Source organism: Lepus europaeus, chromosome 18 (assembly GCF_033115175.1).
Source record: "Lepus europaeus isolate LE1 chromosome 18, mLepTim1.pri, whole genome shotgun sequence".
Classification (NCBI taxonomy): domain Eukaryota; kingdom Metazoa; phylum Chordata; class Mammalia; order Lagomorpha; family Leporidae; genus Lepus; species Lepus europaeus.
In genome coordinates this window covers 195,701-217,199 of record NC_084844.1, presented here as the reverse complement: position 1 = coordinate 217,199, position 21,499 = coordinate 195,701, and the positions used below count along the sequence as shown (strand labels likewise).

General features: G+C 50.1%; 1 protein-coding gene across 4 annotated transcripts in view; it reads right to left on the bottom strand.

Moving 5' to 3' along the window:
* Positions 1-21,499, bottom strand: part of B3GNTL1 (UDP-GlcNAc:betaGal beta-1,3-N-acetylglucosaminyltransferase like 1) — a 91,374-nt gene that overhangs the window by 600 nt on the left and 69,275 nt on the right. For all 4 annotated transcript variants that reach the window (XM_062175523.1, XM_062175524.1, XM_062175525.1 and 1 more), the window contains 6 exons: positions 21,053-21,148; positions 18,888-19,012; positions 7,040-7,175; positions 6,886-6,954; positions 6,488-6,562; positions 472-568 (listed from right to left, as the gene is read on the bottom strand). In XM_062175523.1, coding sequence (XP_062031507.1) covers positions 488-568; positions 6,488-6,562; positions 6,886-6,954; positions 7,040-7,175; positions 18,888-19,012; positions 21,053-21,148 — 582 coding nt within the window. In that variant the 3' untranslated portion in view covers positions 472-487. The remainder of the gene's footprint in view (positions 1-471; positions 569-6,487; positions 6,563-6,885; positions 6,955-7,039; positions 7,176-18,887; positions 19,013-21,052; positions 21,149-21,499) is intronic.

The window sequence follows — 21,499 nt, the reverse complement described above, 5'->3', positions numbered from 1 at the left end:
CCTTTCAAATAAATAAAAAAATCTTAAAAATACTCTGAGTAAATTTAAGGCAGGTTCTGTCAGTGGACTACAGTGATCTGTGACGACCACTTCAGCTCAACAGGAAGCTGTCAGACTGTCCCACGTGTGCCTGCCCCGGGGTCACTGCCGCTGAGGACACTAAAGCATGCAGGAGGAAATGGGTTAGTCCACGCGCAGAGTGCATTTTACTGAAACTGGTGTGTTCAAGCATGGCGCAAACACAGAAGCCACCCTAATGGTGCGTGTGCAGGATGTAGACACGTCGGTGTGCACACTTCCCATAACAGGCTCACTCTAAAAATGCATGGCTTTAAATGAAATTATAATGGAAATATAGTTAATGCAAGTTAATGACATACTGTGAATCAAAATAGAAGGAACGGTGAAAACTGGCTGAACGTAACATGCAGGAAGGCAGAGAGACGAGCGAGGAGGCTCAAGCAGACCCACCTGGAGGGCCGTGCCCTCAGCTGAAGTGCAGGAAGTCCCGGCCCTCGAGCAAGTGCAGCGACCGCAGGTTCTCCTCAAACTCGCCCCCTGTGAGGTCCTGTGGAGACAGCAGAGGGTCCAGCTTGGTCCAGCCCCCTGTGGCTCCAGGAGGCCACGGCAGAGCCTCCCGCTGGGGCGAGGGTGTGAGCTTGCCTGGGTCCAATTTCTGCTAATAGGAGAGAGGCTGAAGGACAGCAAGGGCCACAGAGCTGGTAGCATCTGGTGCAGCTCACACACTAGTCCTGTCAGTCATTAGGGTATGTGGGAGGGGTCTGAGGAGGTCCCAGCCCCTCCCCTGGCCATCCAAGGCAGACCCACCTTCTCCCACTCCCGTGCCCCAACCTCCTAGTACCTGCAGGCAACACCTGCCCAGTCGCCATGCAGTGACCCCCTTAGGAGGAGGCTCCTGGAACTGCGTGTCAGGGCCACCGGCTGCCCGCTGGCTCTGCCTGATCCCTCCCGCCTGCCACCCCCATCCTTGCAGCAGACAAACCAGGCCTTGCCCCCAGGTGCCTAAATACTTGTCCTGTGGACTGGTCTGGCCAGGCTGCCCAGCTCTGACACCCCTGCCTGGGCCCACAGGTTTAGCAAATGCCCGCGAAGTACAAGATCAGGGGAGCTAGGTGCCCCCGCCCCAGCACCTGTTGCCCAGGCTTCCTCCTGCCTGGAGGACTTGGCTCCTGAAGACACAGAGCGCAGCATCACGGGGGACGTGAGACTGGGCCTTACTCATCCATCTGTCCTGCCTGGCTCTACCCCTACCCAGGCTGTGTTGGAGTCTGTACTGGCTCCGTCACTGCTATTACTACTGGTCCCTGACTAGAACTACTTCAGTGAAGGCCATTCTGCCTGGAAAAGACTGAAATGTGTGCCCTGTGTCCTCTCTCGGGCCCCCTTCTTCCTCCTCTCCTCTCTGTCAACACATCGGGGCTCAGAGGCCAGGCCTGCCCGGAGTCTGGCCCAACAGTAAACAAAACTCCATGAAAATCAGATGGAATGGAGGTCGACATGTCCCGGTAGGAGTGGACAGACCACAGAATGGGGAACACGTTTGCAAGACATAAACCCAGCAATGGCCAGCAGCCAGAAGTCAGAACTCCTATGAATTGTGAGAAACATCCCACAGAAGGCGTCCCCAGTGTCCAGCAGATGAGGGGGACAGTCTCGGCCTCATCAGCACACACAGCCCGACCACGGAGCACACCTTCCCCACGGCAGGTGGGAAAGCCCGATCATCCGGTGTGGGCTGAAGACACAGCTGCCCCCGTGACTCATCGCTGGGCTGGCCCCAGGAGACACAGGCAGTTGCTTGTCAGGTCCTAGCAGAGCCATGGTGGCCGCAGCACTGGGAGCCACCTTCAGGCTGGGTCCTGAGTGTGGCCAGTCCAAGGCCACACAGGCACGTGTGCGCCCCTCACACGTTGAGTGAAAGGAACCAGAAACAGCAGAGTTTTGTTGCGTTCAAGTGGACTACAGGGACAGTCAGGAGTAAACCTTGTGGTTTAGGGACGCGTGTTGTGCACAGCACAGGGTGATCAGGCAAGCAGGTGAGAGTGGGCTTCCATGGCCACAACAGTCAGGTCTGGGCCAGGCCAAAGCCAGGAGCCAGACACTCCATCTGGGTCTCCCACATGGGTGCAGGGGCCCAAACACTTGGGCCCTCCACTGCCTTCCCAGGCACATCAGCAGGGAACTGGATCAGAAGCTGAACAGCCAGGCCTTGAAATGGCACTCCAGTGGGATGCCAGTGTCACAAGTGGCAGCGTAACCTGTGCCACAGCACTGGCCCCACTGGCCAGGCTGCCCGGCCTAGCACCTGCTCAACCCACAGGCAGCTGCATTCCCCAAAGGAGTGCCAGCTGTCAGTCAAGGAGCACATGGTAAACACGTTTGCTGGCTTTGCCATTACTTGTCTTGTGATCTAATACAATTGTCTACCAAAGCAGGCTTGGCCTTGACCCGCGTGCCACAGCCTGCCAGCCCCACGCAGGATGTTCTCTGAATGTATGACAGTTGACAACAGACATTTACTGAAGAAGAAAAAGTGACAAAAATTACGGAAAAGAGTAAGGAAGACTACTCTCACCACCAGTCACTACATGAAGCTGTGGTAACTCGTGGTGCCTGGGAGATGAGAGGCAGAGAAGTTCCACGCCCTGCCTGGACACATGGCGTATTGTCACTGGAAAGAATGCATTACTTAAAAATTGGTGCTGGGACAATAGGTATCCAAGAGGAAAAAAATCATTCGGACCTCTAACCTTTGCAACACAGTGAATTCCAATTGAATGAAATATGTAGTAATAATAATAATAAGAAGAAGAAGAAGAAGAAGAAGTCCTGGAAGCAAACTTGGAAATGTTTTTAAATTTTATAACCAGGATGACTATCTTGGGATGAATAAAACTTCAAAGCCACAGTAGACAGTAAATTTGTTTATACTGATATGGCAAAAGTACCCTGAATTTATAAACATAGTCAATCATCAAATGACACAAAAATTTGTAATTGCCAATGTTTCTTTTCCTTATTATGTTGAGAAAAACACTGAAAGGTCAATAAAAATGGTCTAATAAAAAGAAAAATTAGCTGGAAAGGGAACCAGGAGCATGTAAACATGGGAGACCCTTTGCTACAAGTCCCCAAGCACTCCCTGCCCCCCTGGCATCACCCTGACCCTAACCCTCTGCTTTGAGGGACGAAGACCTGCACTCTGTCCCGGGAGGGCGTCAGTAGTCACAAACCCCCACGGCTGGATCAAAACCATTCCTGTCTGGCTGTGTCCTGGCAGACGAATCTTGCATTTCTAACCCGTTGGGTGAATGGAGGTAACACAGACCCCCCTGCAGCAGCACTGCACCAGCAAATGATTAGAACTGGCATGAATGCACCTGATAAAATGGAGCGTAGGCATATTCTGAGACTCACAAAATCCCCCTAAATTTCTCTTTGCTTTCCCACTGCTTTGGTAAATTTGCTGAAATGGCTGGAAATTTCCCTGAATAAAAAGCTAACACAGTTGGGATGCGCCAGTGGATTCTCACAGAATCACTTCTAAGAGGGCATAGAGAGCAAAATATGGAACACACATGGGGTCTGCGGCCAATGTGTGTGTGTGTGTGTGTGTGCGCACACATGCGTGCATGTGGCCTCTGGGAGAAGACGTGAGACATGACCACAAACAGACGACTGGGGCCGTGAGAGGAAGCCCACTTCTACCCCAAGCCTACTCCCCAGAGCGCAGCAATGAGCAGGGTGGGTTTGATTCACAGAAACTCTGGGTCCCTGAGAAGTAGACTCAGAACAGCCGTCTCCCCTGGAACGCCCCACGCCTGTGACCCTCAATGTTTCACCTGCTTCAGCTGTAAACTTCCTCACCTAACTGCCCCGGCAACTTGGACCTTTGTTTATCCTGGCCTTAAAAGGAGCATTCCTTTCTGGAACTGTCTTCAAACCAGAAACCCTAAAGCCAGGCAGGCTCGGTGGCCCCGAAGGCCATGAGGAGGTGCTGGGTGGGGCCAGCGCTGCGGTGTAGCAGGTTAAGCCACTGCCTGCAGTGTTGACATCCCATATGGTTCAAGTCCTGGCTGTTCCACTTCCAATCCAGGCCCCTGCTAATGTCCTGGGAAAGCAGCAGCAGAAGGCCAAGTCCCTGGGCCCCTGCCACCCACATGGGAGAGCTGGAAGAAGGTCCTGGGGCTCTTGGCCTTGGCCTGGCCCAGCTCTGGCTGTTGCAGCCATTTGGGAAGTGCATCAGCTGATGCAGATCTCTCTGTCTCTCCTTCTCTCTGTAACTCTTTCAAATAAATAAATAAATAATCTTAAAAAAAAAAAAAAAGTGCTGAGTGTCACTCATCATCAGGGAGAGGCCAAACATACCCTACAGTCGAACAAAAACCAGAAAACAAAAGTGCCAGTGAGCACGTGGAGGAACAGGAGACCCCACACATGGCTGGCGGGGGTGGAAAACGCTTCGCTGGGTCCTTAAAGAATCGTCAAACTACCTCTGACCAGCAACCCCACTGCTACGGATGCAGCCCAGAGAAGTGAACTCTTGGGTCCACACAGCATTATGAGTTGCCAAGAGTTGGTTCTTATGAGGTTTTGTTTCTGACGGTTCTGCCAGCACAGGCCTGGGCCAGTTTCCTGTTGCTGTGAGACAGAATCCCACAAACCAGAAGCACACGCCAACCTCACCAACCTGGGGCTGGAATCTGGGATCAGAACCTGCTAAGACCAGCAGCCAGGCCTCATGAGCTGGAAGCTGCCGGAAGCAGCACTTCTGTCTCCATCTGTGTGTCCCCAGGCCCTCACACCTGGGGCTGGCTCCCTTCATCAGCTAGCCAGCCCCTGCCTGGAGACTGGGTGTGCCGGGCCACCTCACCCAAGGCACTGGGACTCCCCTAGCTGGCAGTTGCTGCCTGCTGCCCACTCTGGCCCTGCCAGTTGGCCACATGTTAGGGGCTGAGACTGGTTGGGGAGCATCCACAGTGTGGCCTCTGTGCACCGCCTGCTCAGGCCTCAGTGCCATGGGGCAGAGCACAGATAAACATTGGAGCTGGTGACGAGCTGTGCTTTCTGTTTTTCTGTCTTAAACCAGGAGTGAAAGGGCATGACCTTCACTGGATAAAGGGCACTTACAGAAGAGAGCAAACCAGAGACAACGCCCCACCACTGTCTGGGGTGGGAGGCAGGCAGGCGGCAGCACTGTCTACACTGCAAATCCCAGAGAACACACCCTGTGACGAGGGGCCAGCTGGTTGTCAAACTAATGCCAAGTCCAACTCTGTTCTGGAGGCCAACAGTGGGCAGGCAGACAGGCTGTGAGAAAGAGCACTTACTAGGGCAACAGAACTGCGGAGGCGCCCAGGAACAAACTGGAAGACGTGGAAGGACTCAGCCACGTGGGCATTCCCAAGCTCCCAGCTGGGATTTTCAGGGAGCTGACAACGTGCAAGAGCAGAGGCAGGCAGGGAGCGCTGTCCAGCAGCAGTGCCCTAGGACAATGGCAGGTCACGGGACAGAGGGAGCCTGGTTCACTGCCCACAGTGTGCAGCTCACCTCCAGGTGGACCCAGGCTGGAGGGGATGCCTGACGTGGCCCCGTGCTGCTTCTCTCACCTGAGGGAAGACTTCCTATCTATCACATCACCATAAAACCTGGCAGGCAACCCTGAACTCAAGGTGAATTCTGGGATGGGGCGAGTCACTGGAGGTGCTGAGCACCATTACCAGGCAGAAAACTCCTAATAATCAAAAGGAGAGGACCAAGGACCCAACAGAAATGGGATGGGTCCCCGGTGACTGCCCCAACCGCAAGCCGGAAGCTGGTGTCATGGTAACACACGGTGCGGGGGAAGGACTGTCCAGAACCGACGTTGACAGTGACACGAGCCAGGGAGCGCTCGCCCACAGGCTACGGGGCACTCCGCACAGAGCACTGCTCAGTGCCTACACTGGAGACAGCCAGCCGCCTGCCACAAGCACGTCAGGCCTCACGCAGTGGGAGACTGGCACAGTGCTGAATCCCTGCACCCAGACAACCCAAGAAAGGAGATTTAGGAACAAGCTCAGGAAGACTCTGAACAGCCGTGGCCTCTGAGGCGCCTGGCGGTGAAGCCGGAGCCGGGGCAGAGGGGAAAAACGGCAGTGCCAGCCCTGCAGATGCAGCACTGGGACTGCTGCCTCCTGACTCCCGGGGTTAGCTGTCCAAGTGTTTAGGTGCCTCCTGACAGCAGCCGCACGGGAAGTCCAGGTGTGTCCACCTCTTCCTGATACCCCTGTGTGGGCGGCAGCTGCTGCTCCTGTCCTAGCCCTGGGTGTCCCGGTGAATGTGAGGCAAGAGCTGGCCTGAAAGAAGGGTGTGAATGACTGTGGCCAAGTGAACCCCCATTCTTGCTCCCATAATAGGGTCCACACCACACAACCATCTGTAGATATGGCAGAGCCATGAGCCCCCACGGTACCACCATACTTACCAGCTTCACACAGATGACAAAGGGGGGCTGGGCAGCTCGAAAATGCAGGATGGGGACCCGGGGCCTGGGCCTTTCCTGAGACAGGAGAGAGATGGAGTCAGCCCTGCAGGAACTGTCCAGGGGTGGGTGCTGTGATGGGGGGAGGGGCACTTGGGGCAGGACAAAAGGCTGGATCAGGGTTTCCACTCTGCCAGACTTTGCACAGCCACCTGTAGAACTAACCAGGGTGGATAAACCTGGAGGCCCAGACCCAGGAGGAACACAAAGGGGCATCAGCCCTCCTGCCCCCGCCGCCAGGGTCAGGGTCTCCCAGGGAGGAGGGCTCCATGCCAATGTCCTCCCTGGCCGAGGACTGGCATGGAGGACCCCTCTGGGAGGCACCCTGCAGTCCCACACACCTGTGAGTCCTCGTAGCAGTAAAAGCCCTTCCTGATCTTGTTCTCATCCACATCGCAGAAGGCAGCCACCTGGGGATGGGCAGAGAACGTGATGGCTGCTGGTCAGGCCAGGGTCCATGTGGCTGGACAGCAGGCAGAGGTGGGGGAGGACTACCTTGCGCTGGTTGGCGGCAGTGAGGCTCCTGTACAGCCTGCGCCCCTGCTTGCCCGCATTCCAGATGGTGAATGCTGACCAGTGGGGGAGGGCCCGCTCCTCCAGGAAGCGCACGCGGTAGGTCCAGATGGTCGCCCTGAAGCCAAGAGAGCAGCTGGATCTGGTCCCCGGACACATGCACTCGCCCAGCCCTCAGGCTGCCCGCACCCCAGGAGTGGGGGCTGCCCTCCCAGCTGTCTTTTCCAGGACGGACCAGCCCCTCCCAGCAGCCCTGGGGGTGCAGATCCAGCAGGTGGGGCCTCCCTCAGTCACAGACTCCACGCTGGGATGTTACCAGTTTACTGTGGTCAGGTGCACAGAGAGGGCCTATCTTTCTGACCCTAACACAGCTGTGGAACCTTCCCTTTAGAACTTGGAAGTTGGGGCCAGAATGGCAAAGAGGGTTAAGCTGCCACCATCCTATATTGGAAAGCTGGTTCAAGTCCTGGCTGTTCCACTTCCAATCTAGCTCCCTGCTAATGTACCTAGTAAAACCACTGATGACAGCCATGTATCTGGGCCCCTGCCACCCACGTGGGAGACCTGGATGGAGTTCCTGGCCCCTGGCTTCAGGTTGGTCCACTTGGGGAGTGAACTAGCAAATGGAAGATCTCTTTTGATCTCTGTGGATTCCTCTTTGTGTTGTCACTCTGCCTTGCAAATAAATAAGTACATCTTAAATATATATTTAATATTTTATATATAATCATATTGTGAACATATTACATATGTATTTTATACCCCCACACACACACAAAGAGGAGAGGCAGCTGCCACTGGCATGGTTCAAAGAGAGAGCTTTGCTGAGAAACATGTAGTACATATGTCACATGTGAAGGCCACACTCAGGAGACTCACGGGCACAAATTTTAATTCCTAAAGACATTGCTCATTTATGTTCACTGCTGTATCTGGAGTGTTTCAGAGAAACATTGCTAAATTATATATGGTCCATTCTTAACTTAAAAAGAACAGAGCCAGAGTGCTCTCCACAGGAAACACGAACAAGTTCATCTCTAGCAAAGCCCTTCCACCGTTCAAAGATGTTAAACTCAGACGTTCATCAGTTGATGGCTGGATAAAGGACATGGAGTGTATATATACGCTGTGGGCTACAACTCAGACACAGAAAAGAGTGAAATCCTGTCAAAATGGATGCAACTGGAAAATGTCCCAAAAAGACAAACATCATATGTTTTCCCTGATTTGTGGTAACTAATACATGGAGTGCAAAAAATATAATGTATATGAGCAAAACTGACATTTTGAGATTCGATTATTGTTTACAACCCTGGTCTATACTCTTGAGAAACAATGATTTCGCTACTTACTACTTGTTGAATTCTTTACCTAATAGAGGGTTAAGCTTGTGACTGTAAAATACACCCAAAGAACGTCCACTGCAAAAGTTAAAAAGAAAAAGGAAGGAAGGAGGGAGGGAGGGAGGGCAGGAGGGAGGATAGGGTAGGCTGTATCATTATGTTCTTAAATCTGTATATGTGACATTTGTTTACCTTATATAAATTTCTTTTTAAAAAAAAAAAAAGACGTTTAATCCCACACAGAAACTCGCATTAGATCACTTATTTTGTGAACATACAGAAGGCTTCATTGCAGGCAGACAGGATGAGGCACATGGTGCAATCCCTGGCTTGCCGCCTGGTTCCCTGGGTGGCCACGCCGGTGGCACTGTTGACTGGGGTGTGACTTGCATTTTGTGGATCAGTAGGGAACTCTTCACACAAGCCTAAGGCAGTGCACACACTTAAAAGTGAACCTTCAGGACAATGGCAGAAGAGATTCAAAACCACAGCCCAAGAACGTCCAGTGCCAAAGTCATGTGGCAGAACCTAGCTCAGACAGAAAACCACCTTTAGTCTAAGTTTTCCAAACAAATAGCCAGCTATTTCCAAACAAACAGCGAGAAATGCAACCCCCAGAATGCAAGGTCAGAGGGTTCCACCAGACACCCCCGTGGCCCACACCCCACCAAGATTCAGAACACCCCTAGGAAGTCCCCAGGGAGCCCTCACCAGAGGACATAGGACATCACATGTTCACCAGCACCCATCTAGTTCCACCTGTGACAGAGCTTCCCCGGAGTGGCCCCGTGGCACTCCGCTTTCGCCAGGTTTCCCAGCCACGTGTCTGCCTATTTCACGTCAGCCCCTACTCTCGTGGATGACACGGGTTCTCTTTGACTGCTAAGGAGCAGCCCACCACAGCACAATGTGCCACTTACTCCCTGCTGACGGACATCTGAGTGGCTCCCCAGTGACCTGGCTGTTACTCACAGCGTCGTGCTCAGAAACATCATCACTCCTCTAATAAACACCCCAGGAGTGCAACTGCTCGGTCACAAGGTACATGTAAAGCTGTTTAATTAAAAAATGCCAAACATTTCCCCAAAGAAATGTACCAATTTAGACTCCCGACAGTGGTGTGACAGATTCTTCATAGTTCCATGTCTCCGCCAACATTCTGAACTACCAGATGTTAACTTTAGCCATTCTAGGTAGTGGTTGGAGGTCTGATTCTCCAAATACTAGTAATGATGAACACACTTTTCATTTGCTCACTGGCCATTTCTACAGCTTGCTTTGTGAACTATCTTGTCAGTTCAAGTATTCTGCTTATTTTTATTGGGTTGTCTTTTTATAGTTGAGTTGTAGGTTTCTTAAAGATACATATACATTCTCCATGCTAGTCATCTTTTTATAAATTTTATTTAAGGTATACAAGTTTCATGTATTTCATATGTACAAATTCAGGAACACAGTGATTCTTCCCACCCCACCTTCCCTCCCACCCAAGACTGCACCCTTCTTCCTCCTCCCTCTCCTATTCCCATTCTTAATTTTTATAAAGATCTATTTTCAGTTTTCTTTATACTCGTAAGATTAACCCTATACTAAGTAAAGAATTCAACAAAAAGTAGGAAGAAAATAGTCACAACAAGGGCTGTAAACAATCACTGAACCTCAAAATGTCAATTTCACTCCTTTATATTACCTTTAAAATACTCTTAGTTACCACAGATCAGGGAAAACATATGGTATTTGTCTTTTTGGGATTGGCTTATTTAACTAAGTATAATGGTTTCCAGCTGCACCATTTTGTTGTGAAAGACAAGATTTCATTTTTTTTAACCACTGAGTAGTATTCCATGGTGTATATACACCATAATTTCTTTACCAAATCATCAGCTGATGGACATCTGGGTTGACTCTGTATCTTACTTAGCTATTGTGAACTGAGCTGCAGTGAACATGGGATACAGATCACTTTTTCACATGCTGATTTCATTTCCCTTTGGTAAATTCCCAAGGAATGGATGGCTGGGTCACATGGTAAGTCTATATTCAGATTTCTGAGGTATCTCCAAACTGTCTTCCACAATGGCTGTACCAGTTTGCATCCCCACCAACAGTGGATTAGGGCACCTTTCCCCCCACATCCTTGCCAGCATTTGTTGATTTGTGTGAGAGCCATTCTAACTGGGGTGAAGTGAAACTGCATGATGGTTTTGATCTACATTTCTCTGATGGCTAGTGATCTTGAGCATTTTTTCATGCATCTGTTGGTCATTTGGATTTCCTCTTTTGAAAAATGCCTGTTCAAGTCCTTTGCCCATTTCTTAACTAGATTGTTTGTTTTGTTACTGCTGAGTTTCCTCAGCTCTTTGTTGATTCTGGATATTAACCGCTTTTCAGTTTCATAGTTTGCAAATATTTTCTCCCACTGTCAGTTGCCTCCTCACTTTGCTGAGTGTTTCCTTTGCAATGCAGAAGCTTCCAGCTTGATGTAATCCCATTTGTCAATTTTGGCTTCCATTGCCTGTGCTACTGGGGTCTTTTCCAAGAAGTCTTTGCCTATGGCAATGTCTTACAGAGTTTCCCCAATGTTCACCAGTAATTTGATGGTATCAGGTCATAGATTTAGTTCTTGATCCATTTTCAGTGGATTTTTGTGTAAGGTCTAAGGTAGGAGTTCTGTTTCATACTTCTGCATACAGAGATCCAGTTTTCTCAGCACCATTTGTTGAAGAGACCAGGGACTGATTTTAGCTTTTTTTGTCAAAGATAAGTTGATTGTAGATGTGTGGATTGACTTGTGGAGTTTCTATTCGGTTCCACTGGTCTACATTTTTTTTTTTCTTTTTTGGCTAGTACCAGGCCATTTTGATTTTTTTTAAAAAGATTTGTTTGTTTGAAAGGCAGAGTTGCAAAGAACAGAGGCAGAGGCAGGGAAAGAGGGAGAGAGGGAGAGACAGAGAGCCAGGAGCTTCTTTGGGGTCTCCAATGTTGGTGCAGTGGTCCAAGGACTTGGACCATCTTCTGCTGCTTTCCCAGGCACATTAGCAGGGAGCTGGATTGGAAGTGAAGCAGCACGGACTTGAACTGGCATCCATATGGGATGCTAGCACTAGAGGTGCCAGCCCTGGCTGTTTTGATTATAAGTGCCCTGTAGTATGTAGGCTACTGTGGTGCCTCCTGCTTTGTTTTTGTTATATATTACTGCATTAGTTATTCGGGTTTTCTTGTGTTTCCTTATGAATGTTAGCATCGTTTTTTCTAGATATGAAAAGAATGTTGTTGGTATTCTGGCTGGAATAACACTGAATCTGTAAATTGCTTCTGGTACTATGGAGCATTTTGATGATATTAATTCTTCCAATTCATGAACATGGAAGATTTTTCCACTTTTTTTGTGTCTTCTTCTATTTTTTTCTTTAGTGCTTTGTAATTTTCTTTACAGAGATCTTTTTACCTCCTTGGTTAAATTTATTCCAAGGTATTTAATTTTTTTTTTGTAGCTATTGTGAATGGTATTGATCTTAGAAGCTCTTTCTCAGCTATGGCATTTTCTGTGTATACAAAGCTACTGATTTTTCTGTGTTAATTTTATATCCTGCCACTTTACCAAAATCTTTTATGAGTTCCAATGGTCTCTTAGTGGAGTCTTTTGGTTCTCCTACATAGTATCGTGTTATCTGCAAACAGGGATAGTTGGACTTTCTCCTTCCCAAATTGTATCCCTTTGATTTTTTTTTCTTGCCTAATGGCTCTGGCTAAAACTTCCAGAAGTATACTGAATAGCAATGGTGAGACTGGGTATCCTTGTCTGGTTCTGGATCTTGGTGGGAATGCTTCCAACTTTTCCCCATTCAATAGGATACTGGCTGGTCTATAGTTCTCTTTCTTGTTGTATCTTTTACTGGTTTAGGAATTAAGGTGATGTTGGTTTCATACAAGGAGTTTGGGATGATTTTCTCCATTTGAATTGTTTTGAATAACTGGTGAATAATTGGAATTAGTTCTTCTTTAAATGTCTGGTATAATTCAGCAGTGAAGCCACCTGGTCCTGGGCTTTTCTTTGTTGGGAGGGTCTTTATTACTGATTCAAATTCCATCTTGGTTATTAGTCTGTTTAGGTTTTCTATGTCATCGTGGCTCAACTTTGGTAGGTTATGTGTGTCCAGGAACCTATCTGTTTTGTCTAGATTTTCCAATCTGTTGGTACACACCACATTGTAATAATTCCTGAAGATTCTTTTTGTAGTATCTTTTATTACATTTCCTTTTTCAACTCTGATTTTATTGATTTGGATCTCTCTCTCTCTCTCGTTAGTTTGGCCAATGGTGAATCAATTTTATTTTTTCAAAACACCAGCTCTTCATTTCACTGACCTTTTGTATTTTTTGTTTATTCTCAAATTTTAATGATTTCTTTCCTCCTACTACTTGGTTTGTTTTGTTTCTTTGGGTCCTTGAGATGCACCAATAGCTCATTTACTTGATGCCTTTCCAATTTCTTATGTAGGCACAAATTGCTATAAGCTTCCCTCTTAACACTGCTTTTGCTGTATTCTCTAAGTTATTTATTTTTATTTTATTTTTGACTAGCAGAGTGAACAGTGAGAGAGTGAGTGAGAGAGAGAGAGAGAGAGAGAGACAGAGGTCTTCCTTTGCCGTTGGTTCACCCTCCAATGGCCACCGTGGCCGGCAGGCTGTGGCCAGCGCACCACGCTGATCCGAAGGCAGGAGCCAGGTGCTTCTCCTGGTCTCCCACGGGGTGCAGGGCCCAAGCACTTGGGCCATCCTCCACTGCACTCCCAGGCCACAGCAGAGAGCTGGCCTGGAAGAGGGGCAACCAGGACAGAATCCAGTACCCCAACCGGGACTAGAACCCGGTGTGCCGGCACCACAAGGCGGATTAGCCTGTTGAGCCACAACGCTGGCCTGTATTCTCTAAGTTTTGATATGTTGTGTTGTCATCTTCATCAATTTTCTTGATTTCTCTTTTGATTTATTCTATGATGCACTGTTCATTCAGGAACATGTGGTTCAGTCTCCATGTATTTGCATACATTATAAAGATTCTTGAGCTGTTAATTTCCAGCTTCATTGCATTGTGGTTAGAAAAGACGCCATGGTATAATTTTGATTTTTCTGAATTTGGTGAGACTTGGTTTTTTGGCCTAGCATATGGTCTATCTTAGAGAAAGTTTCATGCACTGATGAAAAGACTGTATTCTGCAACTCTGGGGTGAAAAATTCTGTAGATATCACTTAGGTGCATTCGGTCCATAGTGTAGATTAGCTCTGCTGTTTGTTGATTTTCTGTCTAGTTGATATGTCCATTGATGAAAGTACGGTGTTGAAGTCCCTCATTACCATTGTACTGGAGTCTATATCTCCCTTTAGATCCATTAGCATTTGTTTTAAATAGTCAGGCACCCTGGCATTAGGTACATATACATTTATTATAGTCATATTTTCCTGCTGCATTGATCCTTTAATCATTACATAGTGCCTTTTGTTGTCTCTTAACAGTTTTTGTGTTAAAGTCTATTTCGTCTAGTGTTAGGTGGCTACATCTGCTCATTTTGCTTTCCATTAGCATGGAATATCTTTTCCTATCCTTTTACTTTCAGTCTGTATGTATCTTTGTTGGTGAGGTGTATTTCTTGTAGGCAGCAAATAGATGGATCTTGTTTTTAATCTATTCAGCCAGCCTGCATCTTTTAATTGGAGAATTTAGGCCATTTACATTCAAGGTTATTATTGATAAGTAACAATAAGGTTACTAACTTGGTCCTGTCATTTTTCCAAATATTCCTATTGTTTGCTCTGGATTTCCTTTGTACTTTTACTGGGACATTTTCTGCCTTCACATTCTTTCATAATGATGACCACGTTTCCGTGGATGTAGCACAATCTTAAGCATCTTTTGTAGAGCTGGATGAGTAGTAACGAATTCTTTCAATTTGTGTTTGTTATGGAAGGTCTTTAGTTCACTTTCATTCATAAATGAGAGTTTTGCAGGGTACAGTATTCTGGGTTGAAAGTTTTTCTCTTAAGACTTGAAATACACTCTCTCAGTCTCAGGCTCTGTCTGGAGAGGTGCCCATCCATCCTTAAGGCTGTCCCTTCCCTAATAAATCTTGCTATTTTACTTCCCACTAAAAAAAAAAAAAAAAAAAAGGCTTGAAATATATCTTGCCATTCTCTCCTAGCCTGTAGAGTTTCTGTTAAGAAGTCAGCTTTGAGTCTGATTTGGGATCCTCTGAAAGTAATCTGGAGTTTCTCTCATGCACATTTTAGAATTTTTTTTTTTTTATGTTTTACTGTTAAAAGTTTGACTACAATGTGTTATAGTGAAGATCTTTTCTGGTCAGGTCTATTAGGAGTTTTGAATTCCATTTCAAGCATTTCTCTTCATCTTCACATTCTTTTTTTTTTTTTCTTTCTTTTTTTTTTTTTTATTTTTGACAGGCAGAGTGGACAGTGAGAGAGAGAGAGAGACAGAGAGAAAGGTCTTCCTTTTGCCGTTGGTTCACCCTCTGATGGCCGCCGCGGTAGCGCACTGCGGCCGGCGCACCGCGCTGATCCGATGGCAAGAGCCAGGTGCTTCTCCTGGTCTCCCATGGGGTGCAGAGCCCAAACACTTGGGCCATCCTCCACTGCACTCCCTGGCCACAGCAGAGAGCTGGCCTGGAAGAGGGGCAACCGGGACAGGATCGGTGCCCCGACCGGGACTAGAACCCGGTGTGCCGGCGCCGCAAGGCGGAGGATTAGCCTGTTGAGCCACGGCGCCGGCCTTCATCTTCACATTCTAATGTCAAAGTGTTGATGTGTTCCTTTGGTGTGCGTGTGTGTGTGGGGGTCATGTTGTCTTCCTTATTCTTGTTTCTTGAATTTCTGCAATTATTTTGAGGCATTTGTGGAGTTACTTGCTGTTGTTTTCCTCTGCTGGCTTTTCTCTTTGAACTATGCCTCTGTGGCTTGGTGGGTGCTCTTTCAGTGAATATCTTGAGGTGTGTGCTGGGAGTGGTCTGGGGCTCTGGTCCATGCTCCAGGGTGGGGTGAACATCAGGGTGAAACCCACGCTGGATGTGGTAGAGCTCCTCTTGTTGACAGGTAGGTATGATCACCTCTGTTGGTGTAATCACACTCTCACCTCTCTCTTCCACGGTGATCCATGCCTGCGAGTTAGCCACAGTGGGTACAATACTCACCTGTGCTGCTGCATGAACCACACAGAGGATCTGTGCTGCTCTCAGTGTGAGCACCAATCCTGCTGCAATGACTCACCCCAGGCAATCAGGGAGCTCTGGGCATGTGGAGCCGCACACAGAGACCCAGCTATCCCCTGCACCCTCTCATGAAGTCAGAGTCCCCACAGTTACAGGGAACAGAGGACCCACTCCACCTTGCTAGCCTGTGCCATCCATGGAGGGGCTGAGACATTTCCAAAGCCAGCTGCCTGTGAGTGCTCAGCCTAGGCAGTTTGAGCCCTGGAGCCTGGGATATGTTGAGAGGATGGGGCTCTTCACAATCCTACATGGATGCCCAGCTCCTTGTCAATCTTCTCAGCCAAACTCAAAGTCAGTGGGGAACATGGATTTTGGAAAAACAAGAGCTGCCAACTGCAGCCCTGCCAGTTGCCAGGCACACACAAGAGCCTCTGCAGTCTGTACTGATGCCAGAATGGCTCCTCCTCTCTGCCCATTGCACCTGAGCTGCAGTGGCTGCTGCTGTGGCAAAGACGGTGTCTTGTCCCTGCCACCTGATGGGTGCATGCACAAGAGGTACACAAGCTGCAGCTTATGTACAAAGTGGTGCCCACCCTCTCCCAGCTGGTGGCCGGGTGCCATTGTGTGGGGGTGGAGAGAGTGAAACACACCCCTTTCTTCCCCCCGCCTGTGTTAGCGGGCACCCTGTTGCCCTCAGGGCTCCAGGCCAGACTCAAAGGCAGTGCAGTCCGCCAGGCTCTCCCTCTGGTTCTGTCACCAGTGGCACAGGCTGCTGCAGTCTGATCTCACCTTGCTCTCAGAAGCTGGCACCTTCTCTGGCTCTGGCTGCTGGAGCCGTACTTGTCACTGTGTGGCTGCACTATCCACGCAGATCCATGGCATCCTTCCTCCTTCCACTGCACTCCACTGCAGTTCTACTCTCCCCTAAGAATGCACTAGCCACATTTTTTTTTTTTTTTTTTTTTACTATTTTCCCCTAGCCTACAGCAGTATGCCCTTACCCTAGTCCACCATCTTGGAATCTTGTCATTTGTTAAATTTATGTGTTATGAATATTTTCTCCCAGTCTGGGGTACACCTATTTGGTTTCCTTATAGCATCTTTTTGTGAGTGAAAGTTTAAAGTTCGGATGAAGTCCGCTTTATCATGTTTTAAATGGTCACTGATTCTGACACCCTCAGACTCTGGCCACGAACACACTGCCTCCTGGTGTCTTCTGCAGCCCTCAGAGTTTCAGCTATTTTCATGGCTTTTCTCGCAGCGGGGGCAGGGGCTGTGATCCACTTCCCAACCATGTGGCCGCTCCTGTCCCACAGCTCACAGCACACACCCTTCTCCACTGGCTGGCTTTGGACTTAGCTAAAAATCACCTGACTCCACCAGTGAGTCTGTTTCTAGATCCTTTATTCTGTGTAGATTTCTTTATCTTTATGCTGCTGCTACATTTTCCTGATTGCGTGACGTTTACTAGTTTTATCTCAAACCACCCACCCTTGATTTTGCCGATTCTCTAATTTCATCATCTGCTCTCACTTCCTTCCTATCTACTTTGCTACTGCTTTAGTACATTTTAAGGTGCAAGTGGAGTTCCTGATTTTATCAGCTCTTAAAGTCACAAAGTCACACTGCAAACTGTGTTAGCTGCAGCCCACAAAAGTTTTCATTGTCATTACATTTCACTTCTAATTCCCTTTGTGGTTTTCTTCCTTGGCTACTTAATTCCCAACTGTTTTGTATTTAAGATGTTTTAATGACTTCTGGTTTGATTCCGTGTTGGTTGCCACAGAATTTGTCTCAGCACAACTCACACTTGAATTCAGGCCTGAAGTGATGGATTCACAAACTGCAGCCTTGGCGGATGACTGGGACCAGTGCCCTTGTCAGAGACCTCCAGCAAGTGAGGGCACAACGAGAGGCACTGTCTGGCCTGGGAAGCCCTTGCCAGGCACGGAATCTTCCATCACCTTGACTTTGGATGTTCAGAACTGTGAGGAACAAACGCTTATAAGCTTCTGTGGTTATAGAATTCTGTGACAGCAGAATGTCCTAACACAGTGGTCAGAAAACATACTTGGTATGACTCCAGCCACTTAAAAGTTATCAAGACTTGTCTGACGGCCCAGAATACGATATTTTGTGGGCACGGAACCAAGTTTATTCCACAGGGCAGTGTTCTCTGGATGTCCATCAAGCCAAGCTGGCTAACAGTGCTGTTCATGTCTGCTTTAGCACAGCAGAGGTTCCCTGCTCCTCTGCCGGTCTCTGAGAGGATGAACATCTCCAGCTGTCAGCGTTTATTTCTGTTCAGCTTCCTAGTGGCACACGTGTAGGACTGTTGCCTTCTTGCTAAGTGACCTTTTCCCCGAGTGTGTAAGTCACTTCCACACCAAGCCAGGTTCATGACGGCAAACTGCTGCCACGAATGGGTCTCTAAAACACTCAGTGCTAACCAAAGGCATGAGAAACACAAGTAGAGCTCCACCACACAAAGCTGCAGAGTGAGGAAGTTGAGTCTTCGTTCTGAACAAAGGCCCACCATGGTCAGCAGGGTGGCTGGCAGCTGGGACCCCCACCCATAACGTCCCCCACGGCAGGCCTTTCCCCAACCCCACGGCAGTCTGCCTCCCAGCAGAGCTGGGCCCAGTTCAAGGCCAGGATCTCGCATGAGTCTCAGCCCACTGAAGACACTGCCATCAAATCTACTCCTGGAGCACAGGTGTGGGGGACGTCCAGCTCCCCACAGCCAGGAGGCCTCGTGTCCACGGGTCCAGAACAAGCAGAATGCATGGTAGCCTAGCAAGGGCACAGGCGATAAGAACTCACACATGTCCTGTCACACACACAATGCGACTCCAGAACTACAGACGCCCTCCTCTTCCTCACAGGTCTCCCTGCCCCCACCAGGCCCAGGGTGGCCAGCCTTGTGCCATGCTGGTGCCACAGAGACCAGGGTCAGGTCCCTTGCTGTTGTGACACGCTATATGCAGGACGTGTCCCTAGCAGGGGTTGTGTCTGTGGCAGCCCCTCCCCTCCATGGAGGATGGCATCCCCACGGGTCTCACCTGGAGTCCTGTCAGGATGAAGCAGGTGACAGCGAGAAGTCAGAGTGCATGAATCCCTTAAAAAGACAGCACTGAGCCCTTCTTGGGTCTCAACCACTGCATGCACCCCACGTCCCCTCCCTGCTGTCACCTATCCCCCAGGAAATCTCAGGTCCCTGCATCTGCTCCTTGACCCCCGTCCGGCCAAGCTGTGGCCCCAGCTACTCACTCTAGGATGGAGTGAGTGACTGCCTGTGGGTGGTAGCGGTACAGAAGGAGGCTCTGGTCCACACGGACGACCCCGCCGCCCTTCCTGAGGTGCTGGTAGAAGAAGAGCAGGTCCTCGGGCTCCCCCTGCGGGAGCAAGAAGAGCGGCCTGTCACAGTCCTGACTACGTCAGGGTCAGAACCCACGGAGAGGTGCTTGTCGCCAGAAGCCAGGTCAGAGGCTGAGTGCATGGAGGAGTGGGGGTTAGCAACTTGGTCTCTCAACAGGTGGGAAAATGGATCCTAACTGGGGCTGGGGAGATGCAGAGCAGAGGGTGGTAGGGATGAGTAAATCTGGCCTGCTTCTATCCCAGATCCCACTTTGTTGAGCAGAAAAGATTTGGGGGTAACCAGTGGGGTGGGTCAGGGTCACACGTTTGCTGGGCCCAGGTCTGGCCTCCCTTCCCAGGGCTGCCCACCAGTGCCACAGCCCCGACTCCAAGCTGGTTCACTAAAACACCCACTCTGGGTTAACAGAAACCCTGCTTTGGAGCATCACCTGCAGGCTTTTCTACTGGACTTCTCCATCTTGGGAGAATAGCACCCCTCTGAGCTGCCCCCTCAGGGGCAGAGCTTGGCAGGAACCATGGGGACTCCACATCCTGCTGTCTCGACACCAGACACTGCCACCTTCAAGCTCTACTTTCCTTTGCTGCAGCCATGGCCCCACCAAGGACTGATCCCCGATCTCTGGTGCCTGGCCCTTGGGTCCCAAGTCCCCAGTTCCTGGCTCCTAGCCATGGCCCCGAGCCCCGGCACAAACAACGGGCAGACTTCCCTCTACTCTGGAGCCTCTGCTGCAGGCAGAGCACTGATGGGGCCCAGGAGGCTGGGTGCACTTTGACTCCTGAGACTGCTCTTGCTGCAACAGAAGGGCTCACATGGGCCTTGACCCGTGCTCTCCGTGGACATCCTGTGAGCCATTTCCCACAGTGGGTTTTGCAGTAAAACACGAACAGCAGCATCTTAGCCTCACCTGCATGGGTGTGGAGGTTCCTGGTGCCCACAGTGAATACAGGGCCCCATGGGCACAGAGGCCACCCCTACCTGGGAAGGCACAGCTCCGTGTGTGCATCGCTCTTACCAAGGCCAAGGTCCCCAGGGCAGGTGGTGACCACCATGTGTACACACAGGCTCCCTCCATTTGCATTAATTTGGGGGAGTCAGGAACACGGGGACTGTGTCACAGGCCTGACACCCTAACATCACGAAGAGAAAGTTCCTGTGAAAAACAGATCTTCAGGCCCTGGCCCTGCTGCCTGTGAGGCAGGCAGGGGGCACTGGAGCAGGGAGGGCGTGGTGGGGCCTGGTCCAGGAGGCCCCTGACACTGTCAATCCCAAGAAAGTGCTGCTGGTGCGGACAACTGGTTTACGTACCAGGGGAGATGACTGCGCCTGGCCTCCTGGTTTTGAAACATGGGAAGGGTGCTGCTCACTGGACAGCAAAGGCACCAGGGGCTGACCTGAAGGGAGTCACAAGTGTGGTTTGCTTGTCCTGCTCTGGGAGAGTTCCCAACAGCAGCGCAGGATGACCCTGAGTGATGGTCCTGGACAGGGCCCAGCCAGGAGGGGGCAGCAGGAAGCTGGTTTCTCCCTCCAGGACAAGGCAGGATGGATGGAGGGGTGGGTACTGAGGAGTCAGCAGAAACTGGCAGAGGCTTGTTGGGACCAGAGAGGGGGATGGCAGGGACCACGCTGCTGGTCCATGGAGTTCCTGTGCAGTTGGCAGATGCTGACCACATTGTCCGGATGAGAAACTGAGGTTCAGAGCAGGAAGGGTGGATGTGGCCTTGGTCACAGGGACAGGACGTGGAGACTGGACCCTCTGCTGGCCTCTGCACATCTAGGCTCCCTCCCACCCACCACCTAGGCGCCTACTCTGCCACTGCCCTCCAGTACCCCAGGCATCCCACAAGCAGCTCTAAAGCCCGAGTGAGGTCACCTGGAACGAAGCCAGAGAGACATCCCCATCCCAGCCTCACAGAGATCCCAGGTTCAGTGAAACACGGGAGCACTGTGGGCACCATGGCGGGGCTGCAGGTCCCTTAGCAAGGCCAGGACAGCAGACAGCCTGACACACAGGGAACCCACCCCCGGGCTAACAGAGGCCCCTGCCTCTGGCACTTACCTGCCCGCCCTCCTCAAATGGGCCCACGTAGGAGAACCATGTGCGGGAGCAGAACCAGGTGGGCATGATCACCGTGGGGCCGTGGGAGGTGAAGACCTAGGGCAGTGAGCACCAACAGGGTGAGTGGAGAACGGCGCTCACACAGCCCACACAATTCACGTCTGCCAGAGCCTGTCCCTTCCCTACAGAGCGGGTTCAAGAAGCCGCACAGCTGACCCCAGACCAAAGTGTCCTCAAGGCTGACGGGTACAGGGAGGCCTTCTCCAGGCCAGGTTCCCGTGCCAAGTGGGTGTCCTGCTTTCAACAGACAGCAAAGCTTCTTGTCAGGATCAAAAATAAAGTCGGGCTTTTATTCATGAGAAGGAAACCTGGAAACAGCATGAAAGGTTTGGAAATCTACTGGAGAGCTGCAATGAGATGGGTTCCTAGAAAGCCAAAAACCACCAA